The sequence below is a fragment of the Aulonocara sp. 'chitande type north' Nkhata Bay genome, linkage group LG16 (assembly GCF_057382095.1).
Source record: "Aulonocara sp. 'chitande type north' Nkhata Bay isolate Kocher_YH1m ecotype deep benthic linkage group LG16, A_spYH_male_GT1.1, whole genome shotgun sequence".
In the NCBI taxonomy this organism is placed as follows: domain Eukaryota; kingdom Metazoa; phylum Chordata; class Actinopteri; order Cichliformes; family Cichlidae; genus Aulonocara; species Aulonocara sp. 'chitande type north' Nkhata Bay.
Window position 1 is genome coordinate 8555034 of NC_141359.1, and position 19146 is coordinate 8574179.

A 19146-nucleotide genomic window follows, 5' to 3' on the forward strand; every position below is an offset into this window, starting at 1 on the left:
ACAGCGCTATATTTCCACTAAGTAAAAATGTAAAAAAAAAAAAAAAAAACACAATTAAAGGAAAAGGTGCTACAGACTCAATTGCTTAGTATTTTTATTTCTTATTTTTATTTTTTGTAAACAGGCATTATTGGAGACAGCCAAATTTCCGGAAGAGCAACTGGTGAGAGTTAGATGGACGAGGAAGCGATATTTGTTTAGGTTTAGCTTGAAGAACGCACGTACTTTTTTTCATCACAAAGTCTGCCTCTTTATAAATAGTTAACATGCCTTTATTTTCCCAAAATCCATTTGACCAAGATGTTGGTAAGTGAATTGTTGTCTCTTTGGCCCTTTGAGTGTGTCACAGCCAGAAGCTAACGATAGGGCCAGTCACACTAGAGGCTAATGCTAGCTTAGCTCGAGTTGTTTATTCGCTAGCGCTACGTGATAAGTTACTTTAGGGCTGCCAATTTTTGTTACAACACCATATACCAGTCCTGCTAGCCTTTGCTAGTTTGTACCTGACATATCGATGTGTTGTCGACCTCTTTTATTAAGTTTCCAGTTCATTTGTTAGTATCAGCGATTGCTTTGTAAGAAAAAAAACTTGGTGATTCATATAAACTCACAGGATAACCGCCATTACAAGATCAGCTGATCCCAAATCAACTCAAAATACGTTTATGGTTCTATTTTTATCTACTTTATCACACAAATACCATTCGTTTAAATCTCCTTTGTCTTTTTTCTGTTTTCGTTGAAGCGTATACTTTGTTGATGCTCGAAAACAGTGAAATCCCCATTGCAGTTCACTTGACGTCTCACTTGGGAGGATTTGGTGTTTTCCTTTGTTTTATGTAGAAACTAAATGAGGTTTACATTTTGGTGTATTGGTTAGACAAAAAAAGAAGTGGATTGAAGATGTGTCCGTGGGCTGCAATTGTTAGTGATGCCTGTTTTCAGTATTTGGAGTTGATACGTCATTGGATAGTTAAATGTGAAAATAATATAGTAATGAGTCATTAATGATTACAGTTGTTGAAACCTTTTTTCTCTCCGGCTGATGATTAATTAGAAAAGCTTGGTCAAGACTAATTAATCAATCACTCTCTGGCCTTTCGGGTTTGGTTGTTATCTGTCTGTATTCAGATGGGTGTAAAATTAAAGGAAAACTCTGAATGTTTCACCCCAGCATGGCGATAATCCTGCTGATTTAACATATTGTGGCAGTCTTCTGCTGGCATTGTTTGGGTCAGCATGTCCCTTTAGCGAGAACTGTCAGTGAAAACAAATGTAAGTTGTTCGCAATAATCGCTGATGTCCTATGACCTTCCTGTTCTGATGAATAGTCTCTTCCCACATGACAAACGGGTTATCTATAAGGTATATGAGTGAATGTGTGTGTGAATGGGTGGATGACTGGATATGTAAAGCGCTTTGGGGTCCTTAGGGACTAGTAAAGCGCTATATAAATACAGGCCATTTACCATTTACCATTTAAATAATATGGACTTCACACTCGTGAGCTCCTAACCCAGTTGAACATTTATGGAAGATTTTGGACCAGTGTGTTAAACCTCACTTTCTACCACCATTTTTTAAACATAAAATAAGGGGATATGTATGTTATTTATTTATTTATTTTTAAAGGGTGTTGTTTTCCTGTAGTTGAGGTCTAGAGTCTTGGAAAATCCATGCCAAGCCTTTCTAATGACCCAGCACCTTTCTAAGACATTTTATATCGTGTTTCCCTTTAATTTGTCAGCTATCCTATGTGTTTTCCTAGGCTTATCCTATGTAAATTTTCATAGACACTTCCTGGCTGAACAGCTTTATCTGACTGTGCAACACTATAGTCCTTGTATGACCATACAATAGAGCACTATTGCACTAGAGAGTCATGGGAGTGACACTATGAGTCGGAAACGTCATACAAGTAATTTGCTACCAGCATATTATGAAACAGTGGCAGGTCACTTTGCATGTCAGAACACCACTTAACATCAATATAGTTTATGTTGTGATTTTTCTTTTAACTCAGAAGATAATGCAGTTCAGTTGTTAATGAGGCTTTTCTTTTAGCTTGTCAGCTGCTGAACGGGTCACAGTTTAAAGTACTTAAATATTTACATGGGATTTCTAAGTGTCTTGTCACAATAGGCCGTTAGGAACAGGTTGCACAATAAAAACAGCAACATGTAGTTGGCTTATAGAACTCTTCCACTCTCATTTTGAGTTCGATAGGTGACAGTATAACATAAATTAGATGTACAATGTGCCAGTTAAGGGCTTGCGGCTCATTTTTATATTACACCATGCATTTGGCATGTCTTCCCACATTTTCTTTGGAGATAAGCAGCCACAATGCCATTGGAGTTATTTTCTCACTGGAGCATATGCACTAAATCCGCATTTTACATATTTCCAGAGAAGGCAACCAATGAAAACAACACAACAGATGACTGGGCACTTATCATGGACATCTGTGATAAGATTGGAACAACAGCCAATGGGTAAGCTTGAAAGAGCCATCTTCCGTTGAATATTAATGGCACATTTTGATTTGAGCAGCCCAGTGGCCCCGGACACTTAATTTGAAAGTGTTTCATACTTGACGACATCAGCAGTACCCCCAATCCACAGGCTGTGTTCCCTTCTGTTGCAGACCAAAGGACAGCTTAAGATCCATTATGAAGAGAGTCAACCACAAAGTGCCTCATGTGGCGATGCAGGCTCTTAATGTAAGTTTGTTGCTTTACTATTTAATTTATTGTATAAAAATGCCATTACAAATAACTGCAAATGTTTAATAAATCAATAGATTGGGTCAAACACCTCTCTAGTTTTGGGGTTAGAAGTACAGTTTACTGGCATTTGGGCTGCAAACCCATTTCCTTTAAAAGGATACAGGAAAGTAGACCCTTTCCACGCCAGTATTATTTAAATGAAATGAGGACTGTGAGACCTGTTTGTCTGAGTCATTGTGAGCTAATACTGTCACATGACCTGCTCTATTCTTAGATTTCTGTCTTTAAATTACTGAGATAATTTCAGACTGTTGTCATCAAATCCCACCTCTAAACTCACCTGCTGTTAAAATGTACTGTAAATAATGAGTGGCTGTCTTTTTACTGCGATACTTATTTCACTGTCTTGGCTTGCAGTTGCTGGGTGCTTGTGTATCAAACTGTGGCAAAATATTCCACCTGGAAATCTGCTCAAGGGAGTTTTCCAGTGAAGTGAAGAGCATTCTTAACAAGGTATGAAAACTTACCTGGTTTGCGTTTCTTTTTTTTTTTTTTCTTCCTTTTTTGGGGTGGAATCTTATCCAGAGAATTTCTTGTCCATGTAGTCCTTCAAACTCAGAGGAACTTTAAGTTTAATGTTACAGTTAAAATCTTAACCAATGCCAGACTCCATAGCTGTTTGTTTTCATGTCTTCTTTAGGCACACCCTAAGGTATGTGAAAAGCTAAAGGCTCTGATGGTTGAGTGGGCAGAGGACTTTCAGAAAGATCCACAGTTGAGCCTGATTGGGGCCACCATCAAGTCTCTGAAAGAGGAGGGTGTCAGCTTCCCATCCCCATCCTCACAGGTATATTGACATGATGATTCTGAGAAATGTAACAAAGTCATTTAGAAGTCTTATACAGTCTTTACTTTGCAGCAGCTGCAACTGAGTTTTTATTTTATAATTCTTTGTCATACTTGATGCCAGTATAACAGATAAACAAAGTGTAAGTATACTGTATTTGCAGCATAAATAAAGGCCTCTTTTTGTAAAGTATCAGATTTTACATAAGCTGATGTTCTGTTAAACAATATTTCACATCACAATATAAACATTTTACATTGTGTTTTATAGTGACCACACAATCTACCTTCTTTTTTCTACTTGGAAATAGTTTCTTCTTTTAAGCTAGTAATATACATCCCACATCCAGTAGGGTTCACTAGCGTGCTGAGGCTGGAATTGTAGCCATGATTTGACCTCAGGCTAGTGTAGTGATTGTGAAGGTTCAGGCTGGGTGGAGTTTGTCTGTTTTGGAGAGTGTATATATGAGAGGAGCTTAGAGTGGAATTTCCTCTTCACATATTTCACATAATTCTTTGGAGGTTTATGTCATAGAGTCTGACTTGGTAATGGTAAGAGCTGCTTTCTAGTTTCTGTTCTGCTGCTTAATGTGTGTGTGTTTTTTGTTACGCAACAAATCTGTATGTGCCACAGATAAAACTGGACTTTGACATCAGTTTCTCATAAAGCATCTGACATACTTGAAGACTTTAACGCTAATAAAGCTGCCACTGAGGGGATAACTATTGTAGCCTTCAGTAGAAATGTAAATGTGCAACACATCCTTTTCCGCACAATAGACAACTCAGAGCATTAAATAATAAACAACGAATGGCAGTGATGTGAGTTAGGGCTGCGCTGATTTAAGTATTTCGAATAATTTGATGAAAAAAAATTCTCGACACACATTCTTTGCTTCGATGGTTGGTTTAAGGCACGGCTCTGTGGCGCACCATTGTTACAATGGAAACGCCATAAGACTACAAGCAGACCTGCAATACAAACTTTTTTAAGGAGCAGCGTGTGAATAAAAAGTTTGATATTAAGCGCACGCACACTGATAACACAACAGCAGCAGTGATGATGAAGCTGGTGCAGTTTAATGTGGAGCCAGAGTCTGTTTACACACTGCGACGAGCACATGCAGTTGAACTGTTAACTTAGTCTGAAACATGTTTAAATTATACAGCTTGCTGAGCAGCCGTCCCATTTTACAGGGGTGAGTCTAAAGGGGGACATGAGGTGTACTAGACCATGTTTATTATTTATTAAGATTTTCATACAATTTTTGAGATTTGAAATTGAAATGATGTAAAATACTGGGGTTTTTTTTTGGGGGGGGGGGTTGCGTTAATATTTAAAAAAAAAAAAAAAAAATTACATCTTTTTTTCCAAGCCTATAAAAATATACATGGCCCAGTAAAACTCTGAGCCACTGATCTGAGGGTTGTTAGGTTGGACAGTGAATTATTGTTAATATTAATTAACGTCTACACCATCATAACGTCTTGTTTTCAGGAGCTCAAAAACTGTGCAACAAAGCAGAGGGCAAACATCAGAATGCTGATATGCTCACTTCTCTTCATAGAAGCCACCACATTCTCCTCTAAAGTTTGCAGTGAATGAGAGTTTGTGTCTGTAAAGACACAAACTCTCATTCACTGCAAACGTAAACAAGCAGAAACACATGTACACAAACTCATAAAGCCTTTGAGGAAGACAGAGTAAAGGTAAATGTTATGGCTTTGACTCTACTTGAGATTTAGAGATATCTTTGCATTTAGGAAAATGTTTTCTTTAAAAAATAAAATTGAGTATGACACGTAAATACAAAGGGTTTGTTTGTTTGTTTTTTGTTGTTCATCATGGATGAAACATACTGAAGTAGTTGATAGCTGCAGCCCTAATATCAGTAGTCTAAAATCCCTTCGATTTTATTTGCTTTCTCATCCTGGCTTTGTTATCACTGGCTGTGCTCCATTTGGCTCTGATGATGGTGCGCTGCATTTCCTTTTTCGGGATAGGCTGGCAAATGTGCCTCAGTGGAGAGCAGGTGGCTCATGTGGCAGCAGGTATGACATTTAATCTCTGTCAGCTAAGGGGAAAAAAGCAGCAGGCAGCGTGACTCAAGCTGTGGCAGCGTTTACCTGTTTATTTATTTACTTATTGTCAGTTTGGATTTTGGCCGCACAAGCTGTAATGAACCGGTTTTCATTTTTCCCGTTTCTATTGTTTAGCTTCTGGACATAAAATAATTAACGAGACTGCTCCTGGGAGTATTTGTGTCTAAAGGTTAGAGACACATTTCTGAATAATATGTGATACCCAGCATGAACTCCAGGTGGCACCGTGTTTTTAAAAACATTTTGGTTTTTCATTTAAAGTCTTTGTGCTTCATTCTCCCTCAGGTGCACTTATTCTGCACTCTGATCTGACCTTGTCTTTCTATACTGACCACAGGGTTCCAGCACAAAGGCCAACCCATCAACTGCAAGCAAACCAGTGGATGATGACGATCTTGCCAAAGGTAAAGTTAGTGTATTCCATTCATTTTTTTAAATCCAAAAGCTCTACACAGATTTCATAGAAAGTAATCTGATAAAAATACATGTGAAAACCTTTAAATTGATTCTCCGTGGCTGAAAATGTGATTGGAGCACCTGCCTTAGAGCCATTTGCATTTTGAAAATTAAATGAATCTGGAATGTGTGCCAAGTCTGTCTGTGCTAAATACCCTTTCTTCATTTCCACTTCTCTTGTTTATTTTCTTCAGCTATCGAGCTGTCCTTACAGGAGCAGAAGCAGCAGGCAGAGACACGCCCCATGACCATGACCTCTGACCCTCCAAACTATACTAATGGCGGTGGGGGGCAGGAGGCTCGGAAGGTGCGTGCGCTGTACGACTTTGAAGCAGCTGAAGACAACGAGCTGACCTTCAAAGCTGGAGAACTTATCCTAGTGTTGGATGACAGGTAATATTTTATAACACTTCCTGTCATGAATCAGCTCTGCTATATCCTCCCAACCAATAGATAGCACCGTTTTACCGACATTGAATGAAGATCTGGATGTGCAAAAATGAGTTTACTGCAGATGAGTTGTTTACGTAGCTAAAACTGAAAATGTTCATTATCCAGAGAAGGGGACAGGTCTGTCAGGTTAGAGGGCGCATTCAGCCATTAGCTTTGATCTATACTTTACCACTGAAAGTCCCAGAGTATGCACGACCTTTAAGATCAGACAGTCATGTTGCTATATCTTCATGGATGTTGAATATAAATACCATCCCTGCCTTGTAATTTCAGTAATAACCCAAAAATTGATGTAATGTCTAAATAAAATATAAAAATAATATATAAATGAAATGATCTGATGTCAAAAACTAACCTTTGATAAGTTATGACATGGCGGTAACCACTCCTCCATGCTCATTAACTGTTTTGAAACAGAAATTTAATCAGTGTGGTTCAAAGTACATGCAGTGCAATAGTAACATCTGTCAGTGATAATAATGTTACAAGGTTTGTTTGCCTGTTGGAGATTCATCCAGAAGTGTGAATATTTTTAATATGAGATATTATTTTTAGGACTTAAATGATCTGTAAATTCTGTTCTGCAAATAAAACTAAGCAAACGTCAAAATACTTTTTCATACCAAGAGCTCTGAAAACTCACCATAACCGCCTTTTCTGGAGCTGCCAAAGACCACATCAGGGCGAGAATTTTTAGACTTCTTGTTGTAATGGTTCTGACTGGTATGAAGCTTAGCCAGACGCTAAGTATGGCTTTCTCTCAGCTGCTCTTTGACTTTGGTTTTATGTTTCCGTTTACAGTGATCCAAACTGGTGGAAAGGAGAGAACCACAGAGGAGTTGGGCTTTTCCCCTCCAACTTTGTCACAACCAATCTGAATGCAGAGCCAGAGCCAGGTTGGTAGCTCCTTAAGGACAGACTCTTGTTTGTACCTCCTGTTGAGCATATTGATTTTATTTCTAATCAAATTATTTCTAGAGCTGCTAATGTAATTGAACTTTTTCTTTCATAGTTACTTATGTTGATAACCCGGCGACTCCAGAAGAGACAAGCCTGGAAACCAAAATAGAGCCTGAGCCCGTCTTCATTGACGAGGTAGCACATTTCCTCAGCGATTCTTCATTTGCAAATCCATCTCTCAGTTATTTTACCAACACGTATCCGCTCACGTCTTTCTGCAGACAAAGATGGACCGAACGCTGGCACTGCTGCAGAATACAGATCCTGCAGATTCCACTCCTGACTCCCTAGAGCTGATCCAGCTGGAGGGTAAAAACTTTAATGCCACTCTAAATCTAGTCAAACTGTCGCTGTCAGCTGCAGTCAGTGTGAGCCGTGCTTTTGCTTTCTAACCTCATTTCTCCTTTTCTCTCCGTGGATGTAAACAGGTGCATGTGCACAGATGAACCCACTGATTGATGAGAAGCTGCAGGAGATTGACAGGTAATGTGTTAATTATATAACATTTCTCTATTATTAATCAGATTGATCATAATCACGATATGCATAGCAAATGCAAAAGGTTCTTCATCCAGTACTTGGGACTAATGTTTGTTTGTGTGTGTTGCAGGAATCACTCAGAGTTATCAGAGTTGAATGTGAAGGTTTTGGAGGCACTGGAGCTTTACAACAAGCTCATGAATGAGGCTCCATACTACTCGGCCTACTCCAAGATGCAGTCACAGTATCCTCCAGCCAGCTCTGCTGTGGGCATGCAGGTCAGAATAGTCTTACGTGGCTCTGATTGCTAAGAGTGACTCTCAGTCGTAAATGACGTCGAAGCTGAAACCTTGTATACATCCGTGATGTTTAGATAGCAAGCCGAATAGAAAAAATAAACAATGGCTGTTGGCAAAATATTGTTTGTGTATGTAAACATATGGAGAATCAGCAGGACGCAGAGCTCAATCATGCATGTTTTAAGGATGTCTCTAACATGTCTCATTCACACATGTTTTGCCTCTAAACTAGTTACTAATCTTAGACTAGTCCTGATGGCTTGATATTCAGTCAGCATTTTTTTTTTTTTCTTCCCTGGAGAGCGTCACAGGCCGCCGGAGCTTTCTCAGCAGATGCTGTTTTCTTGGTGGTGATTAATGTCACAGTCTTTCCCTGGAGATTTAGAAAACTGTCCACTTCGCATAGCAGGCAAACACCAGAGCTCCTTGCAACTTATTATTTTCCTTTTTCCAACTGTCAGGATTTTATTGCACCTGCAGTAACGGGGACTTGGTTAAAAACAAAAATTTAAAATGACAAAAAATTCTGAAACTGTTAATAATTTAAAACGAGTGTTTTATCAGCATCATTTCTGTATGCTGAATAAAGACTGAACACAGCAGGTCTTCTGTCTGAAGATTATGTAAACTCAACTCTGTTTTCCAATATTATTTAATTTGTAATTGTATAACTGTTTTTTATATTATTGGTATTTGTTCTTTGAATATCTCTGTTGGTGCACGTTTCTCTAGAGGCTGGCTATTTGTGTAACATAGCTCACCAAATCTCATTATTTGGGGCAGCTGCTGGTGACCTGCTACTGACTGAGGATGTTTGTAGCATCTCAGACAATGAAGGTTGTAGTTTCTGGATGTAGCAGTCTCCAACTAGAGCTTAAAGGGTGGTGAAACTAAAAATAGCTTCATTATATGTCTTGAATAAATTCAAAAGATAAGGAAATTGTCATCATAGAGATTTGGATTATACAATTCTTGCGCAGTTCTCTTCATTTGTAATTTGTTTGCATTAATTTCAAGTAGCTTATACAGATTTCTAGGTACAGATGTCCCATAATCACACTGCTATAGGTTTTGGTTGGAGCAAAAACAACACAGCATCAGTTTATATAACATGAAGGATTTTCTTTTTCTTTTGGGGGGGTGGTTAGTGGTCTGAAAGATCTAAATGACTACAAGTTGACTTAAACAGGGCTAGTCGAGGACTAACTCATGCCAATTTTTCAGCTGTCTGTTTAAACAAAATGCAACCAGAGCAATAGGAATGTGTTACAAGACTGCTTTATACCCATCACACTAACACTACTAACTCTACAGTAAGCATATTGCGAGAACTAGCTGTTTATTTAAAAAAAATAAGCTACCCATATTAACCACGTGTTATACTAAATAGGCAAAGGGAGAACTGTTAGCACTGTGACAGTCAGGAGGTGGCCAGTTCAAATGAGTTACCAACACAAGATAAAACTGGAAAATCTAATTTACATGTAGATATGAATGCATTGTGAGCAACCCTTCTCCTAATTTACCTTCCTCATGTCTGGTGGCTTAGATTTGGATGTTACAATTTATAAACTGTTAAATATTCACTAATAAATACTACAAACCGCAGTATCGTAGCGTGCCGGCAGCTGCAGCATAGGTGTAGTAACAGGTCAGTATAAACGCCAAAACAAACCAAGCAGCACCTGCTGGGAGTGGTCAACCAGTTTTTCTGGCTCTGTTCTATATTTACTGGGAAATAAGTTCACTGCCAAACTCTGTTACATCCTTTCAGTGCATTCACTTATCAGCACGCTCCTCTCCTGCTCTTCTCAGGGCTACCTTGGACCAGCGGCACCCCCTTATCTTCCCCCATCCATGCCTCAGATCCCCTCTGCACAGCCCTACAATCTGCCCAGCGACCAGCCTGGACCTCTACACTCACTACCGCCAAATGTCTCAGCTCCACCCAACACCTTACCCAACAGCCAAACTGCTCAGCCGCCCTACATGAGGTAAGAATAACACCTCCACCCTTTTAACGAGGACGTTGAAAGTCAGATTTTTAATCACTTGATGTGTCTCCAAATCACCAAAAACATTTTAATTTGTACATCATAATGAACAGTGTAATTGTCACTGACATAGCCGTCACATCACAAGGGAAAATAACAAAAACTTGTGATACGCTTTTCTTCTCTCATAAATATACAGTGGTGTGAAGAAGCGTTTGCCCTCTTCCTGATTTCCTTTCTCTTGTATGTTTGTCACACTTAAATGTTTCAGATCATCAAACAAATTTACATTTAAACAAAGATAACATAAGTAAACACAATGGAGTTTCTAAATGATGGTGTTTATTATTAAGGGGGAAAAAAAACAAAGTTATGATGACCCTGTGTGAAAAAGTGATTGCCCCCTAATCCTAATAACGGGTTGGGCCACCATTAGCGGTTTTACAGCCCCATGGAGAAATTTTAGCCCATTCATCTTTGCGGAATTGTTGTAATTCAGCATGAACCACGTTTTTGAGGTCATGCCACAGCATCTCAATCAGATTCAGGTGAGGACTTAAATCCTGACCTAAATCCAAGTCTTCATTTTGTTTTCGTAATCCATGCAGAGGTGGGCTTGCTGGTTTGTTTTGGGTCATTGTCCTGCTGCAGAACCCAAGTGAGCTTCAGCCTGAGATCACAAACAGATGGCTGAACATTCTCTTCAGGGTGTTTTCTAGTCTTCCAGGTCCTGAGGCACTAAACAGCCCCAGACCATGACACTACCACCTCCATATTTTACTGTATGATGTTCCTTTTCTGAAATGCTGTATTACTTTCACGCCAGATGTAACGGGACACACACCTTCCAAAAAGTTCATCTTTTGTCTCGCCAGTCAACGGAGTATTTTATTAGAAGTCTTTGGGGATCATCAAAATCCCCAAGTCTTTATCTTTTCTGTCAAACCTGAGACGAGCCTTTAGGTTCCTTTGGCTCAGCAGTGGTTTGCAGGCCATTTTTGCCCAGTCTCTTTATTATGGTGGAGTCATGAACTTGCAGGCATGCAGTTCTTTGGATGTTGTTCAGGGGTCTGCTGTGATCTCTTGGCTGAGTCGTCACTGCGCTCTTGGGGTAATTTTGGTCAGCCGGTACCTCCTGGGAAGTTTCACCGCTGTTCCATGTTTTCGCAATTTGTGGATAATGACTCTCACTGTGGTTTGCTGGAGTCCCACAGCTTTAGAAATGTCTCTGTAACCTTTTGTAGACTGAGATTATGTTGTTCTTATTGGATCGTGGCATGATGTCTAGCTTTTGAGGATCTTTTGGTCTACTCCGCTTTGATCGGGCAGGTCCTGTTTAAGTGATTTCTTCATTGAGGAAAGGTGTAGCAGCAATCAGGCCTGGGTGTTCATAAACACTTTAATTTAGAAACTGCATTTTGTGTTTACTTGTGTTATCTTTATCTAATATTTAAATTTGTTTGATGATCTGAAACATTTAAGTGTGACAAATACACACACAAAAAAAACAGGAAATCAGGAAGAGGAAAAACACTTTTTCACACCAATGTGTTACTATGGAAACACTCTTTTAGAAAACCGAATTTGATCACTACTAACAAAATCATATTACCTACCAATCATATTTCTCTAGAGGATGTATTGAAATGATAGATTCATGAATTTGTTGACCTAAATGTCACTTGTGGATTTATTTCACAGCAGTGGTTTGAACGCTCCGTACATGAGCCAAGCCACAGGAGCTCCTTACCCACCTCAGGCAGGCATGACCATGGATATGTCAGCCTACCACAACTCCAGCATGCCTCCTGTGTCCTATCCTGTAGCAGCTCCCCCTCACCAGGCTCCTCAGCAGCAGCAGCAGCAGGCAGCATATTATCAGCAGCCTCTTCTGTAAAACTAACACAGGGCAGACCTGAGAAGATGCACCCTTCAGATATTTCAGTTGCTAGTTGTGTGTTCATTTGGTTTACCTAGCACGCATGTGTGTGTCAGGTTATTGCTTTAGGAAAATTCCTTTGGCTTTTTGTTTTTGTTTTTTGTTTTGTTTAGTTTTTTTGTGCCTGTCAAGCCGAACAGGACACCCCCTGGAAAGCTGAAATAACTGATGCGTGTATGTAACGCAGGTCTGCTATGCATCCAAGTCAAAACTCGGCTACTGTATGTGAGGCTTAACACGGCACCGAGAGTTTTCTTAGTCTCCTCGTTTATCATGGGTGACTCAAAGCAATGCTGGTTTTCTCAAACATCATCAGTCGGCACGAAGAAGAGTTGGTTTTGCTGTACAGGACCATGCAACAAGCCGTCATTGTCTAATTTGTTTAGGAAATTAGCATATTACAAATAATACATCAACACCATGCTGTTTCGGAATTGAACTGCGAGTCTTCTTATTGGTTAAAGAGGATTAGTCCACACTAGCTTAGATGAGATAAAATGTTATTTTCTTCTTTGTTTATGATCTGTTCACACAACCTTGTCTGCAGACGCAGCATTTTGGCAGCCCTTAAAGCCTAATACATCGACGGTGCGATAACGTGCTCAAGTTGGAATAAAATCGAGTAAAGTATTCCTTGTAGCTCTGAGAGTGAAATGCAAGCAGCGTCCAAGTCTTGTGCACAAGTGTGGCTATCAAAATCTCTTTCCTGAGAGGGATCGCTGAGAAAGCCAGCAAAAAAATTAAACAGCCTGCAAGCATGTAGAGTAAATGTGAATAAAAACACAATCATATGTTGTAATGTAGGCAAGGAAAATGGAACAGTTACTGGTTTGTTTGTTTTTCTTGTTTAAGTCTGCAAGTGGATTCATATGAAGGTATGAGCCGTTTATCCTGATCATCATCTTGATTGCAACACTCAGCTGATGTAGTTTATTCATCTGCAAAGACTGAATTCGTGAGTTCCAGCTCAGGTGCTCTCTTCAGCACAAACATGTGCAGGTACTTAAAAGGCCAGATCTCCCATTTCACTGTTCTCATCACCAGCCACCAACGCTGTAGCTGATCAGTGTCTCTAACAGAATTTAGAAGTGCAAACTCTATTTCTCAATTGTCAGATATGTTAACATTGTAAATAATTCAGAAATGACGTTCCCATAGACTCTTTGCCTTGTGCATTCTATGATTACATTTGACATATTTAATTATGTGTATGTGTGTGTGCACATTTGTTTTTTTTCTCCATGTTTGTGTGTGTTTGAATACTTTCCCAAGAAGAGGTTCGTTGTCAATGTAAAGCGACACTGATTTTCAAAGGTTTGAGTGAATGGATAATAGATAAACGTCTGAATGGGTTTGGTAGTCTGGTAAAATGCTGCATCTCTTCATGGTTCTAACATCATTCTGTCTCTTCTATGTTTTATGCAAATCCACAGCACATTCTTTAATGTGTATGTACTAAAACGTCATAATTGTCATCAGCATTGCCTGTACTTTGATATATATATATATCAGTGTGTGGAGACATGAAAAAAGTGGGTAATTATTTTTACTGGGCTTCTGCTTTTACTTTTATTTTCTTGGCAAAATGTAAACGACAACATTTTTTTTTTAAATACACAAAAAAATCTTTAGTCAAACTGAAGAAATAGATGTTTTTCCCTCCACTTAAATTAAGAGCTCTCATACAGTCTTTTGGGCTGCTGCAGTAACTCCACACTTCTAACTTTAGCCAGAACTCAATTTCTGTTAAGCACCTCTAATGTTAAAGGCAGTGTATATTAGATGTAAAATATCTGGATTTGTCAGTGACTTTGGCATTGCACCTTAGCTTTGTAAACATTTTATTTTACCACTGAATGCCTTGTTCTTCTGTAGAAATCAAACACAACGTTGGGAAGCGACTTCTGTCTCTGAATCCTCTGGACGTGTATAATTGTTTATATTTGAAATATCCCAGGAAACGTTGTGTCATCCAGGATTTTAAAACTGCTTTTGTAACAGAGCAAACTGTATAATATTCTTCAATAAATATACTTTGAAATAAGAGAAACGGCGTGTGTGGAAGTTGATTTTGTTCTTTTAGCGCCGATTCCTCTGAAGCTGTTGAAGTAATTACATTTGTACAATTAAGAGAAGGGTGATTAAAATAGAAACTGTCCACCTACAGTAATTAGCCTCTGCTATTCCCTGCACACATCCTCATCTGCATGACACGTACAATCCAATAATATGCTCTACCCAGAAGACATGATTTATTAATTGCACTTGGCCTTTTTATAGCTTCTTTTTTTCTTTCTATTGGATACACTGGAGGTTATGTGAATGCTAGAGATGGTTATGGGTAGCAAAGTGCAGGTAAAACTGTTCTTCAGTTGCAAAGTCAGATTCTTGCCTGCTCTTCCAGGATACGTGGGAGTGTGAATAAATGTTTTCGAGATTGTCTGAAAACAGCACAGCTGGTGCCTTGGTCTGCTGAGGATGGTTGAGAAGATTCCCTCATCTGTTGTTTGTCCTCGTGAGATATTTTTGAGTTGAAAATTGGCCTGTTTTTAAGTGAAGAATGCGGCACGAAACTGGTGGAAAGTGATTACGTAGGGCTGCAAATGTGTTTATTGGAATATTTTAGTTTAGCATATAATTTTACCTGTTTACAGTTACCACTTCTCATGAAAACATTTGGAGAAAACGCACTTGAATATTCATGACTGAGTCATTCTAGCAGTGTGCCATAATAAACGGTAAATAAGAATAAATAATAAGTAGGACCGTGGTCGATCTTTATGGAGGTTACTGTGGTTTTATATACCTTATGAGGGTGCTCTATCAGTACTTTACTGCAGCCACCTTCATTTTGTTGCTTGTCTGTGGGTCAGATAGATCACAAAAATGACCATTTGTAAAACGCAAGCTTCTGAAAAGTTGATAAAGAACCTGGCATCAAAGTATGGACCAATCTGAGAAATCAGAGTGAAATTAAATCTGTAGAGCAGTGGTGTGAAACATAAGGCCTAGGGACCAGGATCGGTCAGCAAAGATTCAAATCTGGCCCACTGAACAGCTTTGAAATAATGTGAAGGAGGGCATAGATTTTGGACTTGCAAGAGAGTCTGAACAGTAACTTACGGCCAGGGGCGGATCTTGAGAAATTTTCTTAGGGTGGCATGAGGGTGGCAAAGAAATCAAATGGGGTGGCTAAATCGGAACCCCCCCCCCCCCCCCCCCAAAAAAAAAAAACCACTCATGCAGGTGGTTACATATGGTTAAAATGATTCAAATGCAGTAAGTATACAGGTTTTTCATATAAATAAAGTCTATAACTTAATTATTGGCTGTTGCCCACATAATTACACACTTTAGTTACATAAAACATGTGAGTTTTGACCTTATGTACTGTATGATAAATAAATATGTAGCCAATAAGTATAAAATCCAGAAAGTTACACAACATGAGGTGCTTCATTTACAAACACAAGTCTAACTTAAGTTTCACTGTTTTTTGTTATAAAACAATCACATTGTTACAGCTTAAATTACACAAAATGTCAGAAATCTGCACTGTCATGAACAAAAATGTAAACCTAATTTTTCATGATTTGTTGGATTAACCCACTGAGGTCTAAAATACAACCGGCCATTTTTGACTCCTTTTGAGTTTACGTTTGTATTTCACCCTCAGATTGTTTAATTTTATTTTTTCTTTTCAGAACTCTTTTCAACTGAATTTATTTATTTATTTATTTTACTTTCTTTTTATTGTTTTTCTTTAAACATTATACATGGGGTAGGGGGGTAACAACAAAACAACAACAACAACAAAAAGATAAATACAACAGGTAGGATAACAAAAAAACATGTTGGATCTCCTTGTTTCTACAGTTTGATCATTTCTCATTATCAATGTGTTGGTCTTTAACCTGTTGGGTTTATGTACTCAGTCCATTTCTCCCACTTTTTATGGTATTGATCTTCCTGAGTTCTTATTCTGTAGGTCAATTGTTCCATAGTTTGTATTTCATCTATAATTTTGATCCATTCGTCCTGTGATGGTGGGTCTATCTTGTTCCATTTTCTTGTAATTGCCTTTTTACAGGCAAAAAACAACTACATTCAGCTCAACTGAATGTAGTTGTTTTGACTGACATACTGCATTAGTATTACTGATCTGAAATCACACAAAGAACTTAAGCTCCTAGTAGTATTTTTTACTGTAAAAAAAAAAAAACACAGACATGTTGAGTAAATTTTTATAACTTGAAATGCAAATATAAATTGTACATTTTGTAAACATATACAACTATTTATCTAAAAATGCAGCCAATACACCTGCCGTTTTTTTCATTTTGTACAACCATTTAAAAATATTACTGAAACTAAAATGAGAGAACAATCAGGTGTCGCAATAAGATGCCCCACAAATGATGTGTGTCAGTAAAAAAAAAAAAAGTTTGTCCACCAAAAGACAGAAGAGCACAGGGATAAACCTGCAGGCCTGACAACAGGAGGTGTATCACTCCGCTGGTTTTCTACTTAGTGACAGTGTTTACGTTGCAAATGTGCCTTTGTGACATTCATTAGTGCCCTCACTGACACACAAAACAAAACGACTACATAACAGAACAACTACACAAGACAACACAACACACTAAGTATACACTCCACACTAAACGTCACAAATCTCCCACATCAAAAATTCTCTCTCTCTCTCTCTCACTCGCTCGCTCTGTCTCGCTGCTGTTACCTTCACTCCTAAAACTTTTCCCTCTTCCTAAACAACCAAATCCCACGTGTTGACTTTTTTTTAAATTGGGCAACATGGTACATTTTTCCACTGATAGGAAAGAGGTGGCTTTTTTCCTTTCTTTACTGTTTTCGCGCTGTCCTTAGAAAATGCTTAAAACACACGCACACAAACGTGATGACAGTATTTAGAAAAAAGCGTGGCTCATATATATTATCATAACTCTGGATTTACTGGCCTGTAATTAAAATTAAAAAACTTTGAAGTCCGAACTTTCAAAGTGGGCTGAATGCAGCTTGTTGCTATGTCAGCTTATATCAGTCATGTGATTTGGAGGTGCAGCGTGTCCGTGGACCACAGAGGGTTAATAACACTCATCTTCCTTCCATTTCCAGAGTTTAACATCCAACCACCTGTGTAAAATCCAAAATTCCCATGGTGTTGTTCAAAATGTGCTCTGGCACGATCATAAACATCGCTTGCTACTGAAAACAAGAAAAAAGCAGGTCCTGCTATGGGTTGAACCATTTGTTAATGGTGCAGGGGGGGAACACTATGCAATATATTAAGTTTTAGCATTTATATTCGCTGTTGACTGCAACTACGCTCAAACTGTTAATGCTATCTTATTTTAATAAACAACACTGTCATATGCAAAACTAGGGTGGCACTTGGGGTGGCAAGGGATCATCGCTGGCTGATGGCGCGATATGGCAGCCTCGCTTCTGTCAGTCTTCCCCAGGGCAGCTGTGGCTACAACCATAGTTTGCCTCCACCAGTGTGTGAATGCGAGAGTGAATGAATAGTGGCATTGTAAAGCGCTTTGGGTGCCTTGAAAAGCGCTATATAAATCCAATCCATTATTATTATTATTATTATTTTAGGGTGGCACTTGCCACCCCATGCCACCCTTCTAGATCCGCACCTGTTTACGGCACATTTATTTATTTGTGATTCCTTTCATTTACTACAAAAGCATTTATTTATCGTGTAGACGAACCAGACTTGCTGTTAGAACTGCACTTCTTTTTTTATGTATATAAAACTAGATTAAATGTGTAGTTAAACATCTTCACACCAAGAGAAAAGGAAGTTTCGCTTGTTCGGCCCACTGACTAATTAAGATGAAAATGATCTGTATGTGGCCCAGGAAGTAAAATGAGGCTGACGTCCCTGCTGTAGACAGTGTTGGGGAGTAACGGAATACATGTACCGCCGTTACGTATTTAAAATACAAAATATTAGTAACTGTATTCCGTTACAGTTACCGTTTAAAAAGGTGGTATTCAGAATACAGTTACTTTGTTGAAATAAATGGATTACACTGCGGTACTTTCCTGTTTCATTTTGTCGCGGGTCAGGACTGTTTGGGTTTTGTTTGACAGCTACGTTCTGTTGTTCCAGGCAGCAGCGTTACGGTTGCCATGGTTACAGGGCAACGCTCTCTCTCTCTCTCTCTCTCTGCGACTTAGTGTTTCCTGGGTGAGAGAGCGCCTTTTCGTTGTTGTTGTTGTGCTAAGCTAACAGGCAGAATGCTACAAGCATAGCTCTAAAGAATGTAGCATCACGGGCAGTGTAGTCCGTGTTGCATGGAGAATGGACTGCCATACACGTTATGTGTCTGTGAGCGCGAGGAGGGAGAAAAAGGGGAGTGGAAAGGTACGAGTTGTCATCGAGCAAAAACGGGCGCTGGAAACATGTAAATATAATAATAACCACTGCAGCCAAGAAGACAGCCTGACGAGCCCAGTTGTAAGTAAGCTATTAAGACTCGACTGTACACCGTGTTCGTGTTTTCCTCCGAAAACAATAAGTTCTGTTGGAGCAGTCTTTCAACGCCTCTCTCTGTCTCTTGCAAGCAGAGTTGACCCACACAACAAAGTAAAGCTATTTTTCGGCTATGAGCTGACAGGGACCCCGCCGTATTAGTCAGAGGTCCCTTTACTACAGTTCGGAGTCGCGGACCTTCAGTAACAGTAATAAATCACACAGCAATAGTACATTCACGTTGTTGTAAAAAGCATGATAATATATTAAGTAATCCAAAGTATTCAGAATACGTTACTGTCATTGAGTAACGTAACGGAATACGTTACAGAATACATTTTGGGGCATGTATTCTGTATTCTGTAATGGAATACATTTTAAA

At 38.9% G+C, this 19146-nt stretch overlaps 2 protein-coding genes across 5 annotated transcripts in view; both read left to right on the forward strand.

Moving 5' to 3' along the window:
- Positions 1 to 150: 150 nt before the first annotated feature.
- Positions 151 to 13866, forward strand: stam2 (signal transducing adaptor molecule (SH3 domain and ITAM motif) 2). Of its 2 annotated transcripts, none has more exons than XM_086266760.1 (14): positions 151 to 306; positions 2411 to 2495; positions 2648 to 2723; positions 3147 to 3242; positions 3430 to 3576; positions 6016 to 6082; positions 6329 to 6527; positions 7389 to 7483; positions 7600 to 7682; positions 7769 to 7856; positions 7976 to 8030; positions 8158 to 8305; positions 10142 to 10320; positions 12022 to 13866. In XM_086266760.1, exons 1-14 carry the CDS (start codon positions 267 to 269, stop codon positions 12215 to 12217), a joined length of 1554 nt encoding a protein of 517 aa, XP_086122886.1. In that variant the 5' UTR covers positions 151 to 266; the 3' UTR covers positions 12218 to 13866. The 2 variants fall into 2 exon arrangements, with proteins under 2 accessions (XP_086122886.1, XP_086122887.1); XM_086266761.1 differs by having other exon boundaries at positions 12025 to 13866.
- A 4728-nt stretch (positions 13867 to 18594) lies between these two features.
- Positions 18595 to 19146, forward strand: part of cacnb4a (calcium channel, voltage-dependent, beta 4a subunit) — a 34008-nt gene continuing 33456 nt past the window's right edge. For 2 of the 3 annotated variants that reach the window (XM_086265484.1, XM_086265485.1), the window contains exon 1: positions 18598 to 18749. The gene's annotated coding sequence lies outside the window, so the exon portion shown is untranslated. Of the gene's footprint in view, positions 18750 to 19146 lie in introns of all 3 variants that reach the window. The other variant, XM_086265486.1, reaches the window with a different exon arrangement.